Source organism: Phasianus colchicus, chromosome 8 (genome assembly GCF_987193195.1).
Source record: "Phasianus colchicus chromosome 8, bPhaCol1.hap1.1, whole genome shotgun sequence".
In the NCBI taxonomy this organism is placed as follows: domain Eukaryota; kingdom Metazoa; phylum Chordata; class Aves; order Galliformes; family Phasianidae; genus Phasianus; species Phasianus colchicus.
Genome location: NC_143443.1, coordinates 22,224,250 through 22,242,033, shown reverse-complemented (window position 1 = coordinate 22,242,033; position 17,784 = coordinate 22,224,250). Strand labels below are relative to the sequence as shown.

The 17,784-nt window shown below is 34.0% G+C and overlaps 1 protein-coding gene across 1 annotated transcript in view; it reads left to right on the top strand.

The window, feature by feature from the left end:
* The window catches only part of LOC116231794 (adhesion G protein-coupled receptor A3-like), a 254,504-nt gene that overhangs the window by 125,751 nt on the left and 110,969 nt on the right, over nucleotides 1-17,784 (top strand). Inside the window, exons 8-11 of the mRNA XM_090145294.1 lie at nucleotides 9,107-9,271; nucleotides 12,333-12,531; nucleotides 14,408-14,557; nucleotides 17,555-17,716. Of these exons, the coding sequence (XP_090001420.1) occupies nucleotides 9,107-9,271; nucleotides 12,333-12,531; nucleotides 14,408-14,557; nucleotides 17,555-17,716 (676 nt within the window). The remainder of the gene's footprint in view (nucleotides 1-9,106; nucleotides 9,272-12,332; nucleotides 12,532-14,407; nucleotides 14,558-17,554; nucleotides 17,717-17,784) is intronic.

Here is a 17,784-nt window from a genome sequence, read left to right as displayed (position 1 = left end):
AGAGACAGAAAGGTAGTTATTACAATATTAAACTAAAAAAAGAATGTATTTTAGCATTAATCACCAGACAACTTCATAGTATTGAAAGACTTTGATTTTTGAGAGTAGCTCAATCACCCCATAGTCTGTAGTGACTATCCTAATGTCTCTTTAATCCTATTTTGTAAATACTTTTGCTAAATGTTTAACAGTACTTATATCTCTGACAGCTGTAATGGTTGTTCTGGGGCCATTACAGTTCACACTGTCTCTCTCTGAAAACGTTAAACTTTGCAGAAAGTTAAGAACCCATAAAAAGGAGTGTTACAATCAAAGAAAGCAACATGCTCTTAACTGAACGTAGGGCAGCAGGTGCTGGTGTCAGTAAGTTTTTCATGTATAATTTTGCATTATGGTGTATAGATAGATCTGCTGTTGGAAATTCATACTATTAGGTCTCAGCTGTTATCCCCCACAAAAATTATCTTATCTTAAAAAGTGTTCTATTTCAGTCTTTCAAACATGACTGCTAAATGTAGTCCTTAATAATAATAATGAAAAGGAAGTAAGCTTAAGAATCTGGCTTTGTTTTACTTTGGTTTTTTAAGCATACAGTGATTCCTTATGTGTGCACAGCAGCCTGCTGGCAAAGTGGGATGGTCAAAAGTAAATAGTGAAAGAAATAGTAATGTTGAGATAAGAGAATATGGAACTACAGCTGATCCTTTAGATGTAACAAGGTTAGGAGCATCAGTAAGAATGTTTATTTTAAAATTAATACATAAAATTTGTATACTCATTTCAGAAAGCTGCTTTTTAGCGTACGTAATTATTTGGAAAACTCCAAAACTTCCACCTGCAAAAAAAAGTGTGATAGCAGAAAAGAACCTCAAATAACTATCCCCTTTTATTGTAATGATCAAGGAAAAAAAATAAAAGGAATGCAGTATTATTTTTTGTAATCTGAAGGCTCTACTAAATCCAATGAATAATTTTTTAAATGCTTGAAGTGATTAGAATAGTTGTTAGTAAGGGATTTGTAATTGGACTGAGACAGTTTCACTAACAGAATAAGGTCAGTTTAAGATGTGGTTAGTGAAAGAAATGAATTTCAGTTCAAATTGATGCTGAAGCAGATAAGTGGTATTCTGACAAGTTTGTTTTGCAGGCAAGCAAACTGTATAAGAAAGAACAAAACACTTGCAGAAATTCAGAGAGAAATCAGAAATTCTTTGCTTATTTTTTGTGGAAAGAATCCAGATGACCTTTGAACTCTTAACACTTTGTGGCAAGAATACATCTGATAGTGAAGCAAGCAGCAATGGTTTGGAAGAATATTTGGTTAACAAGAGCAGTCTGAATATGGTATGTTGATGATGAACCAATTGCTAGGTTGGTTACAGAACTGATAGTTCAAATGTATACCAAGTTGTGGCAAGATATTGGAGATTCACTTCATAAGACATGAAAAATAAAAAGTGTTAGAACAGATGAACAGAATGCCATTTGACTGCTTTGTGTTATGTTGTCATGAGCATTTGGAGATGTATGAGCAGCTGAAGGTCACACTGGGACGCCAGGGGAGATGAGCAGAAATTATTTAGTACTGATATTTTGTTAGTGCACCTAACTGACTCTATTTGACCCTTTGCGGTCAAGTAGTTAGGAAAGAAATGAAGCAAAATAACATAAATCAATATTTCTGTATTGTTGTGTGATTACTTTAAAATCTGTGGTCAACACTTTGCAGCTTCAGGCACTGCAGGCAGCTATGGATTAGCAACAGATGCACCTTCACCAGAAAAGTTCTTGTATTTCAGACAGAAAAATGATCTTCAAAATTATTGCAGAATACTATGAAAAACACATTTGATCATTAGGGTTCAAGGTATTCTCCATGCAAATTAGTTAAAAGTTAGACTTTTCCTCTAAATGCTTTTAATTATTTGAATAAAGCCCAATGAAATTTTTACTAGTCAGTTTGGAAAATAATGTAAAATACAAACTGTGGGAAAATACATCAATAAGATGAAAAACAAAAGCAACATCCATTATGCCCTCTACCATTAGAGGAACAGACACATGAGTATTGTGCAGTACCATAAAAATTCAAGGGTTTTTGGGAAACTGCTTATTCAAACAAGCAAGAGAAATAATTATTTTCATCAGAAATGTGTTAGTAATTTTTGCCTGATAGAATTAAAAAGATAATTAAAAAGAAAAGTTCTACATACTATATGCTTTTTAGACCCACAATTCTAATATTTTAGTTTCACTACTATATATAAACACTACTATAAATAAATAAAAGGATGGAGTCCTTGAAATTTTTCAAAATATTTTATTTATTTATTTATTTATTTATTTATTTTTACTGTTGAGAACAGACTAAGAAGCTGCCTTGCACCAAATTTAGACCTCTTGTTTCCATTCTGTCTCTTTCTCGCAACTGTGTAAGGGCCCATCCAACCATACTACTCAAATAAAGTTTTAAGTTCATTGTTAAGAACAAAAATGTGAACTTCCCCCCAGGAGGAAAGTAATGCAGCTTTGCTTAGCTTTGTAGGGGTCAGTATGATTTTGATCCAGCCCTTCAAACAGCTTCAGCTGTGTAGCTGAGGAGATGCTACACTACAGCAGGTTTAGAGTGAGCACTCCAAAAGGATTTTTTTTTTAATTACTTCTCCGATCAACGCTGATGATATAATTATATGCTTTCTTGCAGCCCACGCAATAGTTTGTAACCCCATGCATCAGCTGTGATTGTAAGAGCAATTCTGACTTGTGTACAGAGTCTGATGTACTCTTCCTTTCAAGTCACTCTCAATACTGGCGAAGCAAACAGTTTTAAATATTAAAATAAATAAGTGAACTACATTTTATTGTTCGTTGACCTATTTTTATATTTTGTATTTTTGTAGTTTTGTATTTTGACCCATTCAAAGTAGGGAATGTCTTAGGATGTGTTCCTTATGGACTTCCACAATGTTGGTTTTCTTTGTTTTTGTTTTTCTTTACCCCATTAGCATGCTGGTATTTCATGAAAATAGGTCCCAGTCCCTCTCCTTCTTCCACTGTATAGATTAAAAGAACCTCATTTTAATTGTCTGTAGTATATTGTTTGAGTGTCTCATGGCCATCACAAAATAGCACTGTTGGAGATACATTATATGCTGGAGAAATAATTGAGGCAGTTCTTGAAGTTCTTGTGCAGGAATCTGCTGTGTATTGCCTCCTTTAGTTCTCAAATTTCTTTCAGCTCAGCAAATAAAGCAGTATCATAGCCCCAGTATGCAATGGCTTAATCACATTAAGTATTCTTTAAAAAAAAAAAAACAAAAAAACAAAATCTGTAATTGTAACATTTCCATTGTCACAGGAGAGTGGAACATTTTGTCAAAGTAGTGTGCATTTAACAAATACATTCATATTGCAGAATTAATGTACTTTTTGTTTTCTTCTGCATTTTTTTTCTTTTGGTTGCTCCCAGTGGCACGTAATCAGGTAATCAAGACTTGTCATAAGTAGGTTAACACTTATGAATCATCTGCAAAATATTTTGTTTAAAAAGCTTTTTATGCAATTCTGACTATTGGACTGATTGTCGTAGTGTTATTTTTGTCTAAGAACCTCTGCTAGTGTACAGATCACAGGAGTTATGCTAATGAAATCTTTCTCTGGATGTCATGTTGCAGTGAACAGACTACTTAAGGGCAAATGAAAGGCATGTGGCAGGTGTAGCACTACTTCCTCAGAAAGCTGCAGTTGCATTATCTTGAGCAGCCCCAAACCTTTCATGAAGTGATAGGCAACTGACTCATGTTGTACTTCAAATAAGCCCAGGACAAGGAGTACACTTGTCACATAGCTTCACAGCGCTATGCCTCTTGTCTGAAGGTTTCTCCAGCAAGAGAAAGCTTTGAGAGTACTGTAGATGTTGAAATCTCCTTTTTCTTTTCCCCACTTTACTTTCTCCACTAGCTGGGGTGGCACATACTGACTCCAGAGCTGTGGGCATATGAACATAAATGCTCCTTTTTGCAAACCTTCCAGTGCATCCAAATAGCTGGTAGGCTCTCTCTACCTGGCAAGCTCAATGAGAGAAGAAAACATCATAAAACATACCCAGCCCTTTGGGGTACCTGGTAGAGCTATTTAGAAGACAGCAGATTCCTGATTGTTTCTGAAGGTGTTACTGTATATTCATTTAGTATTACTGCTGTTTTTCTCTCAATTTTAAGAATTTTATTTACATTTAATTTGAGCAAAACAAAGGAAAAATGGTATGGTTTACTAACATGTTAGTAAAATGCCTTCTATTTCAAAAGTAGATATTTCTGATTTTTTTTTTCCTGTCAATATGTTATCATTATAATTAGCTTCTTTTCATGGGTATTTCTGAAGAGATATCCATCTAAAATAAATAATGTGAACAAATTAGCTGATAGATAAGTTATGGTTAATTATAGCATGCTGAGTTTATTGGGTAGCTACTGATGGTATTAAAAAGTTTTGCTTTGCTTTGCTCTTGTATTCAATTCAGAAGAAAGAGAAAATCATTGATTTCCTGTGTGTATGACAAATTGATTACACCTAAAAATACTTGAGTACCAGTTTTAATCTTTTTCTCTCTTTTCATTGCACTGTTACATGGACACAAAGTTATACTAAAGGCCATCAGGCTTCTCAAGCTGTTTCTTTCGTGAGTAAACAAGTAATTTTTTCAGGAGATTGGACTAGCAATTTAAGTTCAGTTAAAGTGCCTAGATTTACACATTCTCTCTTCAATTTCCATGTTTTAACCTTGTATCCCCTGTGAAAGGCTTTATTCCAAGCAGCACTGTTCTCTGGAGACCAACAGATTTTTAAAATTCTGTGTTAGTATTAATAATTGAAGATAGTATGGGTAGGATGCTGGTTATGCAGGCCTTCTGCCTGAACTGTAAGGAAGCATTCCTTCTTATCTGTCTAAAGGATGCTATCTGTGTTTTAGTAATTGACTTTTATTTTTCACCTAGAAGAGCAGTTGATTCTTACCCAGCCTTAAAGGAAATTCTCAGACTTTGAAACCTTTCCTGTGGAAAACAAGTCTAAAATGTTGTTTCCTGACATGCAAATAAGTGCTGGGAAGTACAGTAAATGTCACAAAGGTATTACTTCAGGACATGGTTGAGTAACTTTGCATAATGAGTCCTACTTCTGATTGTCTAATTAGTTATGCATAGCTGTAGCAATGCAATGCTATGCCTCAAATAGAAATCTTTTGTCATAATTTACTTGATTACATGTGTATGGCTGCTGTATTAAGGTTCCTCTCTTCGTAATGACCAATGCCACAGGCTTCTAATGAATATTACAAGAATTTTTTTAATGCAATTGTATCAGCCCTACACGTGAATTAATCTCTCAATACATAAGTCATTGCATTTGAAAGGGGGGTCCTAACGCGACCAAAATTTCCCACTTCAAAGGAAGAATCGTAGTCTTGTCTTCCTTTCAAGTGTTCTTTGGCTTACTGGTAAAGCCACAATAACTTCCAAACAAAACTTGAGATAAGTTTGGAGTCATCCTTTTGTTCTTACCAAGTAGCAGTAGTCATCTTCTGTTTGCCTTGATTCCAACTATGAATGACTTTGTTTATTTCTTCGTTGGTCATAAATTTCCACAACAGTATCAACTGTCACGCTCTGAGGAGTGCCCATGAGTATGATTGCTAACATAGATGGAATAGGAATTCTTTCTGATGCTTACTTTATCCTTAGTAAAGCTGCATAGTAAATGCAAAATCAAAGTTATCCCATTTCATTTCTGGCCTGACATTTATTGGCATATATAAGAAAGAAAAATTAAGAAAAGTAAGCTACATCTAAGGATACTCTTCTTTATTAATTCTGTTGTGCTCCTATCAAGCTCTTTAAACAGAGTCCTGCAGTGTTCTGAAGTGACAGGAGTGAAAATGTTCTCAAGTGACATTGCCTTTTGTCAAGACTTGTTGCCACCACTGAGAAAGATCAGAAATGACTTTCTTCTGAGAGTAAGAAAACCTGAGGGTATTAATGTAATAGTGCTAAGACTTACAACATGCAATCACTTACCAAAAATTTTATGAAGAGCTTTAAAATATTGCACAGGCCAGCCCCTCCCTTTTGGTATGCAAAGTCTATGAAGTTGCCAAAATTAGAAGTGGAGAATATGTTAAAGATATGAAGTTGAGTGCTGTTTTTGAAATTTTTTTTTTAATCTTTTTTTTTAATCAAGTCTCCTAAATTCTCCATGGGACTAAGATCAATTTATCATTTGTCATATCCAGATGGTAAGTAAATGAAGAGTTTCACTATTGAGCTTGCTATCCAAACTATTTGTAGAAGAATATAAATGAATGCATCACTTACAGTGGCCATATGGCAATTCAGAAGATAAGTTCATGTTCTGGTCATTATACATCTTCTCGTATGTTGCACAAACCTTTTCTGGCTTATTTTGGTGCAACATCTGAAGTAAAAGCCACAGAAGATGAAGTGTGAGTTCGAGGATTTACTTGTTTTAGGGAATTTGAACCAGAGTTCAACTATAGTGTTTCTAGCAGAGCAAAAAATGATGTGTCTGTAGATATTTGTCTGTGGAACCTGGAAACATAATCTAATTAATTGTCAGGAGATGTGTTTTAGGTTATAGCACCTTTCAAAATTTAAAAAAAAAAAAAAAAAGGAAAATGTACTCCTTTTTTTCATATTGATTTATATTCATTTTATTAGCTATAAAACTGGTAACATGTTCTAATATTCATTTAGTTTCTATCTCTACCATCTACCTAAAATCAAGCTGGTTTTCAGTTTTAGAATATTTGTGTTATTAACAATGGTTACAGATATTTTATGAGAAAATATATGAAAAGATGAGTACATCTGTCATACATTCTATTCACTAAGAAGTCTCTGGGTCTTGATGCTATGGGTGAATTTTTATGCTGCCTATTTTTTCACTGATAAAGGAAACAATTATGGATAATTGTTTTTGTAAACTTTAGGAACATATTTTTTCTTGGCTATCTATAAAGATTATGCAAGATTTTTGGGACATGTGAAACAGAACACTTAATTTGAATATATTTATCAACTGTTTAATTTCACATAACTCTTTCAACTGTGGAAAGATGTGTTAAGAGGTAGCTAGGGGCCTGCTGCTATTGGCCTTTCTCATCTGACACTTTTTACAAGATCAGTTGCTTCTGTTGATATGAAAAAATATCAGTTGCTCTGTAGGAGAATGGCTAGTAATGTGTTGGTTTTTTTTCCCTTATATCCTCTGCATAAAAAAAAGCATGCTAGAATTCATTGTAAAAATGGAATTGGAAGTTCTAACCTACTTGGAGCTCAGACCCAACGTTCGTAGAATGGAGTGTGAGATTTTTAAAGTTACTGTTTAATGATAATGTGACAGAACTTCCAGAGAACTGTAGAAGATGTCTGAAGCAATTTAATTTAAATCAAAAGCTATTTACCACAGGTTGTTTGTTTTCTGGAGTGCAAGATAACAGTCCTGTAGCAAGTACTTGAGAAAATCATCCTTCATTATATGCATCTTTCAAAGGGAAAATTACATAAGCAGCTGTCTAATCACTTCCTACCTTGATTGTGATTTATTTACTTACATACCTGCAGTAATTTATATACTAGAAGATTTGAGCCTTTTTTGTAGCAAAATTGATGAGTGCATATATAATATAAAAAGTTTTAAACTGAAAAAGGATGACGTTTAAAAGACCAAAAATTTAAAAAAACATGTAATTTTTCTCTGCATATATATCCAAATGTCAGACTCTTTGTGAAAGTACCAAAGGCCCCAAGAAGAAATTTTTGAATTTTTTTTTAATATATAGTTCTGAAATCACTTTAATAACTTCCAAATTCTGTTCTTCTGTTTTTATAATGTCTCTATCTCCCTTCTGACTGTACTCCATTTCTTCCCACATAATTTCTAATTGTCTGAACCACATGGCATATTCAGAATTCAGCCATTTGTGTAAGTAAGCAAGCATTTCAGATAATTACTACCTTTTTCCTCTTCCGGCTTCTTTCAGAAGCTCTACATTCTTTATAACTGTAGTAAAATTTATTTCTAGGCCAATGACAGATTTAAGAGCTAATATATTACTATATTAAATGTACTAATTAGCATTATTTTTGTCTAGAGTTACAGTAATTGGATAATATGTTTCCCTGCTGAAATTTTTTGAAAAACTAAACTTTTATTGACTTCATCTGGGCCTTCATCCATTAAAAGAGTGAAATCTTCTGATTTCATCTGAAAAATATAGAAAATCCTAACAAAAACAGTTCTAGGCAATTTTAAATGTTACTGAAATTTTCTTCTAACTATACATGGAGTATTTAGCTTGGGCAGCTAAACACTGGCATAGCGCTGTACTATACGATGTTCATATTGTAAGAGAAGCTGTTAAGTGTCTCTATATTTAGCTTGTCTATCATTTTAATTATGCAGAGCTTATTCAACCTTCATTTATTGATATTAATAACTACATCTCATGTTTTGGAGAGAACAGTGTGAAAGAAGTTCATGAGTAGTACAGTGCTAAAAAAAAAAAAAAAAAGCCAACATCTGTCTCATCTCATATTGCATTCGTCAGGAAAGTTATATACAGCTTCCAAAGTCAATGGCTATTCTAGAAAACTTGTCCCAAGCTGCCACAGGAAAACAGATTCTGGTTTTGAACTGCCAGAGGAGCTCCAATGACAGCTGAAGGGAAGCATTCTCTGTGGGTTGGTTGTGTTGTCAACTTGAAATGTATTTCTGACTTTCAAGTACTTGGTTATGAAACAAAAACAATATTTTATAATATTTAGGGAAAAGAGAGTGAGGACTGATGCATAACTGTTTTTTTTTTTGTGATGACTTTTGTGTTACAGCCTCTCGTGACTTAAATGGTCTATCAAATTGTGCTTCTAAAATTTTAATATCAATCACATATTGTCTGTCTCTATAATAACATAGAGCCTATGTTTATATTTTCATAGAAAGTGTCTGTAGAGAAGTTAATATCAGGAAATCAATAACTCAATCTCTATATACTTAAGTGTATTCAATAATTAATCTTTTCTTTTCACAGTGAACTTATCCTGTCTAGCATTGATATTAATGCATCTGGAGATTGGGAGTGTCTAGTCAACAATTCCTATGGAAATAGCACTAAACATGTAGAAATTGTGGTACTGGAAATGGCTGCACCCTACTGCCCTGCAGAAAGAGTTATTAACAACAAGGGAGATTTCAGGTATGAATTCCTGTTTTTAAGTGTGTTGATATAGATATGGGCAATATCCATGTTTACATGATGCTTCAGAGTCAGGTACAAACATGTCACTTATTTTTTTTGTCATTGTCATGGAATAGAGTAGGAAGGAAGAGCACTGTGTGATTATTATGGGAAATGACAGATAGTGTTTGAAGAACGACAGTGTTTTGTAAAAGTCTGAGAATCCTTCTAATTCCTCAGTGCAAGCTTACAGAAAATTTCAGAAGGTGTAGGACCTTCACAGCTAAATGGATGAGGGTTAATAATTTCTGAATTATAGAATATAATAACACTACATTAATGCATTAGAAGTTTAAATCTTCAGTACTTTCTTAATCTATTCCAGTTCTGCTACTTTTGTTCACATGAGACTAGAAGTAATAAATAATAAAAATATGTTAAACATATTTAACATAAAAATGTTAAAAAAAACCTGCTAAAAACAATCAAAATAGTATGTACTACTTGGTAAAACAAGTAGATCATTAGAGGTGATCCTAAGGACACATGCAGTTCTACCATTATATAATATGATTAGAAAGCACATCCATCCTGCTATCTGAACGTTATCCTCTGCACAGTATTGTTGACTAAATGCAGTTTTTGTTTCATCTCAGTTTTACCACCATATGTTAGTGGGGTTTGTTTTTGTTAGTTACCCCCCCCCTTCTCACCCACCCCCCAAACTGTAAAATTTAGCATTGTTTTCAATTGGTTCTAAAATACTTCAGTGATATGCATAAAGCTCTTAAACAAAATATTATTACTTACTTGACAATAACACTGATGTACGATGGCATTCCCATTGAGAAATCAGGAAGGTAATTTGTTACCATGTGAATTATAATAAGAATTCAACTTGAATAGTTAATTAAGGGAAAAGAAGCTGAGAGAGGAAGCTTCTCTTAAACACTAGAACTTTCTACACATACTTCTGACTTGAATACCTCTCTTCAATTTTAATACTTCAAATTAGGTCTTTTATAAAAATATATACATTCTATCAGACAATACATACTGAATATTTTTGATGACATCTTTATGAAGTGCATGTTCTTTCCATACAGTTACATCCTTTTCTTAATAAATATATAAATCCTACAGACTGCACAGACTAACACAGGAGCATTTTTGTCACTTTATATAAATCAAAAGAATAGAAGTGCCCTTTCCCTATTGATCACTTTTCCAGAAGTCTATATACATTTATTTTTAAGATGTATACTTAAAGGGTGATGAGCCCATAAATTCCTTTGGCATTTGAGAGAAATGTATTTAGAATTATAGAGAATTTATCAGTCTCAAACCTAGCATGAGTACCTGAAACTATTCCAAAAGTCTATCCTCAGACATGCAGTTATCTCACCAGTAATTTTTCTTAGAAAGGTCTTTGAAGTTTTCATAACATAGCAAGCATGTAAGTAAAAAGAGTTGTATCACAAAAGCAAAGCTGGAAAGAACAGTTCCTTTATTGAGGAAAGAATGAAAAAATCATCAGCAATTTTGGAAGCATCGTTCTTTCAGTTCACCAGCCTAGGTGGTATTTATAATTGCACAACTGCCATCAGAATTAGGCACTGTGAGTCGCATTGAACTGGCTTTAAGTAATCAGAATTTTTCTCTATGGTGGCCATATTTGCTGATATTTTGTTTTACGGCTAACTATAAGATAATCCTGAAATGCAAAGTATAATGTATAGTGTAATGTAATGTTACAATTTCTAAGCATAAAGACCAGATTCTGCCACCTGTGTTAAGTGTCAGTGTGCTTTAGTTTCAGAATAGTCTTTTCAGTTTTACCTTTTGAGGTAGGGTGTTACTCTGTGGCCCAATTGTATTAATGCTGTTATTTCACTAAAATAATATTTCAGTACAGAGGCAAGCGCAGCATATAATAATACTATACATGGATTTTTTGTGTGTGATGATCCTTTCATGTTTCATTTTGCTTCAAATGATTATACATCACATGAATTTCTCTAGTGACAGTTAGCTATGGCACATAAAAATATTTCTCTTCTTACCTTTCCATTTTGAGACTAAGAAAACATACAAACCTAGCCTCAAACCTGTCACTACATTATGTAACAGTGTCAAAATGGATCTGTGTCTTTTAAGTAACAGGAACTAATATGCATGTATGGGCAAAGGTTGATTATCAAGGTGTGTGTCATTGGCAGGCAAATTTTTTTTTGTGTGTGATCACATCAGTGCAATTAAAGTTAAAACCACATTCTTTCCAGGCATGTTGACTTGATGGCACACTTACAGTTTTGTCTGATTTTTCTGCATTATCTAATCTTGCTACAGCCATATTAGCCTGAAAATCACCATGGATTTGTACAGAAAGGAATAGATTACAGTTGTGTGGTTAAAGAGAATGCAGCAGATATACAAAAGATTAGTATTCCAATGTAGGCCCCTGAAGTAAATAGAACAATTCTGGCTCCTCTTGACTTACTGTTTCTTTTAAAAAACAATTTAGCCATCATAGTTGATAAATCTCATATACTAAATACTTAATTTTTGAGATCTAGCTCCTTCTTCCTCCACAAGACATACCCTCTGCTCAGACCATATCTATTGGCTTCTGATATATCCAGGAATTTTTGCTTCTTTAAGCTTTGGGGCAGAAACGGCTATGAGCTTTAGGTCAAAATGAAAAGTACAGATTACCATCTTTATTTTGAGCCTTTACCTTTTGCAACATTTAGTAATAGTTTTCTTCTTGATGAGTTTCTGCTGTGCCTTACGTAATCTTCATAGGTAAAAGTAGGGAAAATTCCATTCATTTCTTTTTCTTTAACACCAAACACCTTCCTAGAATTAATGTACAATTAATGTGTGACTAGCCAGACTCAAGCCTGTATTATTTCAAGATTTTCATGGAAACAAAGCAATCCATTATAGAACACAATGAGGTAAAATTTAAACGGCCATTTTTTTCCCTCATATATCATGCATACTGTTGCTGTAGTGTCAGTTGCCTTTAAATAAGAAGTTTTATATTTTAATTTTTTTGCTTCCCTGCTGTTCACAGATGGCCCAAAACTTTGGCTGGAATCACTGCTTATCATCCTTGTCTGCAGTATTCATTTAACTCCATTGCCTTTCACAATGGTGTAGAAGAGTCTAAGGCATGGCGTAAATGTAATCGAACTGGACGCTGGGATGAAGAAAACTATTCTGAATGTCCTTATTCACAAGAAATAACTCAAGTTCTTCATGCTTTCAGTCAGGTAATGCTGAAATCCATGGCTTCTTTTCTGTAGTACTGATCTTATGGGGTAGCTTGCAAGAAAATATTTGTTCAGCCACAAGTATGGGGATAGTTGGCTCTGAATAAAATGTTGACCTTTTATTTATTTTTTTCTTGCAATGGTTTTAGTAATTGATGGTGCGGTAGCAACATGCAGTGCACACTATCTATTGTATTTAATATTTTTCTTTTCTGGGTGTCTGGAGTCTAGATGGCCATTAATAATGTTAGCAGGGTCATCTCTGCTTCACTACAGTTCCTTATTTACCTACCCCCATGCATTTTTACCAGAAAGACATTTATTTCTCTTGAAGTTCTATATTAGGGTTTTGCTGACTGAAGTTTGTTTTCCCACTGCTGTTGTATTTAAAAGAGCTGCAGAAATGAGACCAAAATGTCTTCCTGATATCTTCCAGGGCAAAAACAAATAAACAAGGAAAAAGACCAAACAAACAAACAAAAAACAAAACCCCAAAACAGTTAAACAGTATTCAGTGGTTTCTTGCGGATGGGCCCCTCACTGCAAGAAAGACATTGAGGCCCTGGAGCGTGTTCAGAGAAGGGCAACAAAGCTGGTGAGGGGTCTGGAGCACAGGCCTTATGAGGAGCGGCTGAGGGAGCTGGGATTGTTCAGTCTGGAGAAGAGGAGGCTCAGGGGAGACCTTATTGCTCTCTATAACTACCTGAAGGGAGGTTGTAGCGAGCTGGGGGTCGGCCTCTTCTCTCGTGTAACTGGTGATAGGACTAGAGGGAATGGTTTCAAGCTTCGCCAGGGAAGATTCAGGCTGGATATTAGGAAATACTACTTCTCTGAAAGGGTGGTCAGGCACTGGAATGGGCTGCCCAGGGAGGTGGTGGAGTCACCGACCCTGGAGGTGTTCAAAGAACGTTTGGATGTTGTGCTGAGGGATATGGTTTAATGAGAACCATTGGTGACAGGTGGATGGTTGGACTGGATGATCTTATAGGTCTTTTCCAACCTTAGTGATTCTGTGATTCTGTGATTCTGTGATTCTGTGATAAGTAAAAGAGAGAGTGAGATTTAAAAAAAAAAAAAAAAAAAGGATATGGGTAGATATGAAAAAAAAGCAATAACAGTGACAGTGAAGAGCATGAAGAATGGTACTGGTCTGTAACTGCCATACTAACTTTTACCACTTTCAGTTTGCTTGATGATTTCTTCCTAATTAATAGCACTAGATGCTAGATTGCTTTGAAGTTTATTCCTATGTTAATAATTACTATGTGAAGAGATCCAATGGAATTACATGATAGTAATTCTGTGTGGAAGAAGGGTCATCTCTAGACTCTAGTAATCCCACCTGCTCAAAGCAAGGTAAGCTACAAGGTTAAGTCAGGTTTCTCAGGGCTTTAACCTCTTAGATTTTTAAAACCTCTGAGAAAGGCTGCACAATGTTCAAATACTTGACTTATTACCCTCACCGTAAAAAAGGTTTTCCTCTTATTCTGTCCAAATTTCTCTTCTTTCAGCATAATACCATTGTCTTCCTTCCCTCCGCCATACTCCACTGTATACATGAACCCTGACTGGCATCACTGTTCTTGTCAGTGATGCAAAAACAAGGAAAATTTTTAAAATATTTTGAGGCCTGTTGGTTCCAGTCTAGAAAAATTAGTCATGCAAAAATTTTCAGTATTTGTTGACATGTGGTGGTGTCTGGAGATGACAGCAATTAAATCTGAGACTTAAGATAAAATGTTCTACTGACATTTATGTGTATAGTACTAACAAGTGAAATAATAGAAAGCATTATACAAATGGATGGGATCTCTAATTTTTAGCAACAAAACAACCAGCTGATTCATCACACCAAGCAATTCTCATGTATTTTCAGATGCACATCAATTTGACGACTGTACTTGAATTTTCCCGCCAACTGACAGCCTACACAAGAGGTGCTTCCCACTTTGCGGATAAAATGGATGTAATATATTTGGCTTATATAATGGAAAAGTTAATTGTCTTCGTGGATGAAGTTGAAGATGTAAGATATCTTCTGTATGCTGAAAGTATCACGTAGAAATGAAGTCTTCACATATGGCCCTGGTCTTAATGTATGCAGGCGCACACTGAAGCTTCTAAAACTGCTTGCCTTCTTTTCAGCCGCAAACGTTCCGCATATGCTGCTGCGTCTTTCTTCATGTCAGACAGCTGAGCCATCTCATCTGACTGACATTATTCCTTGTGTTAAGGAATAAAAATTGCGTTTCAATAAGGCACATCCTTAATTTTCTTTTTCATTTTTATTTTTGCCACAACTAACGTCTAGAATGAACTTGAGGTGCTCCTCAAACTGGCCACTTTTTTGCTTTCATTTCAAAGTTCCTCATTCTTTTATTTTCTCCATTTCATCAGGAGATTTTAATTGAGTTTTGAGAGCATGTAGCAGTTTACATGAAGAGAAGAAAAACGTGCCTTTTAAGTACAAATTTCCACATGAGCTTTTAGCATAATGTATCCCATTTTCACAGGGAAATCTAACAAGAGTTGTGCAAATCCGATGGGAAAAATAGTTCTTTACTGAGAGCAGCAATGTTCACCATAGTTTTTACTGTTAATTTTTAGAGTGACTGCTTTCATAAGATTTCATAACTTGTAATTTTTGTACACGTGATAGCTATCGTTAAAACATGTTTTCTTTGGTTTGGCAACATTCATTCCATTCTTACTCTGGGGATTGTAACAGTTAACATTTTAGTATCAATTTGAGAAAGCCTCCAACTTCAATTTCATCATCATATACTAGATCTAAAGTGTATTATTAAGGGCTCTCTAAGAATCGTGTTTCAAAACTACAATTACAAAAGCCTCTTCGTTCAAAATCCTTTCTGGGGAAAAAAAAAATCCAAAAAGAAATATTTGAATGTATCTATTAAGCCTCTTGATTTTTCTTGTACTAGCAATTGATGCATTATGCATTAAAACTGAGCATCATCTCTGATCTCTTAGTTGATTTGTTCCATCTTTAAAACAGGTTTCATTTTCTGTTTTTTGGTACTGAAACATCTCAATTTCTACCACTTATTTCTACATCTCTTATTTTGTAATCCCTTGTTTTCATAATTTAGAACACTGTCTTCATTTGTCTGTTTCATTCTTTTATTTTGATTTTTTTTTTTTTTTTGTGATTTATCAAAATAACTTTAAACATCTGTGCCAGAGGAGGTGACCCATTGTTGCTGAAATGTACACTCACTGCCTCACAGTATCCACTGTTTGGTCTCCATAAATGTCCAGCAGGCTTTGATGAATGTCAGTGGGTGCCATTTTTTCCAGAAGAAGGAATTCAGTGACATATCTTTGCTACATAAACATTCCATATCAGACACCATTTTGTCAGACTGCTCTTCTGCTACCATCCATCATACAGCAACAAAATGTAATGGAATATTGGCAGAAAGGTTCAACCTGTAATATCATAGCACCAACATCTGCCACTGATATTGTGGACCAACACAATAAAATAGGAGGCATTACTTTTGGAGCAGCTTTTGTACATTTTAATAAAAGTTAGTGGTATTTTGACTCATCTTGGATTCATCTCTCAAAGCATCAACTGCTTTGAGAGTTACCATGTTATGTTACCATAAATATGTACATATATTAGCCCCAAACTTTGTATTTTTAGTGTTATGCCTTTATTCTTCAATGATACATTTAATTATAACACAAATTAATACATCTTCTTATTTCTCACCTTTTTTATATTTATAGCCAATTATTCTGCCCTCAGTTAATTGCTGCTTGCCTTATTAGTGCGTAGTTTAATCTTTTTGCATAAATCAGTCTTTAAATGTGTTTTATTATTATTCATTGTATCAATAACTATTTGTCACATTGTCACATCCATCTACAATTACATAATAATCACATGCTCAAAAATACTTTAAATATATCAGGAATAGTTGCATATAATGTCTGATTATTTATCTCTCTTTTGCAATGCATATGAAATGTATTGGAAATACAGAAAAATCTTCATAGCTTGTTCTTCCTTAAACATTTTTCTCTATTGCTGAATTTCTTTTTACATTCCACTGAATTATCTGTGTATTTGCATTATTTTTGTTCCTATCAGTTTGACATCTTAGCCTCTTAAGGTTTTTTTAAGTTGTGTTTCTCTCTTGGTCATTTTTTCTGTATTCAAGTGATACCCTTATGTACCTTTGGGAAGTCTTTCTTTCTCAGGAAATCACAAACCTTCAAAAATAATGGTAAACTTAGTTTTGAAATCTTACTCAAAAATAAGTTTTAAAATTTTAGGAAGTAAATATTTTAATTTTTAATTGAAAGCATCACCAAAAATACTCGCAGTGAAGGTTACTCTTTCTAAATTGAGTAAGCTCATAAGATTTTGAAAAACAACGTCACACTTACTAAAAACTCCAAAATGTCATCTGACAAAGGCTGAGATTTATCAAAAGGAATTAGTCACAAGAGTAAATTAAACCATACAAAACTATAAGCCCATACTTCCTGTATAGCCAGTGAAATATTACAGGTTTGTATTAACACTTCAGTTATATCTCAAATTTGCACTTCTAAGTCTGTAACAGGAATTTATTCCTAATAAATTCTTTCTCCCCCACAAGGTTCTTTTATTAACTATAACACAGTTTTTAGAGGGTCATGGCCAATTTTTAATTGTTTAAAAAAGAGGTTAATAATTCTGGAATTCCGTTAATTGCCCAATGAGAGACTCCCCTTTTTTTCTTTTCTTTTTTTCTTTTTTTTTTTTTGTGGTGTGTCTTGTAGATAGACTTAAAAATTGTAAACTAATACCTCTTTTTTTCTAGGTTGTAGCAGTTTTATTTACTTGGTATTTATATTTCTGTAGATCTAATTTTCTTAACAGAATGAAAAGTATATTTGAATAATGGTTACTAAGTGAAATAAATTCCTGTTCTTAGTTGTTTTCTTGCATACTTACTTCCTATTGTTGTATTTTGCGGAAAATACTTGTTTGGTTTTTAATTTTCAGATAGGGGATGCTCTCATTGAAATTGCCAGCAATATAATGTCTGTTGATGACCATGTGTTGTGGATGGCTCAAAAGGAAGACAAAGCCTGCACCAGAATTGTGCGGTGTGTGGAACACATTGCAAATCAAATACTGACCAGCAACATTCAAGTTATTTCGAAGGTATTTCATAAAATCACAAAGCACTTCTGTCAAAATTTATTTTAAAAATGTTTTCTTCATAATTTTTA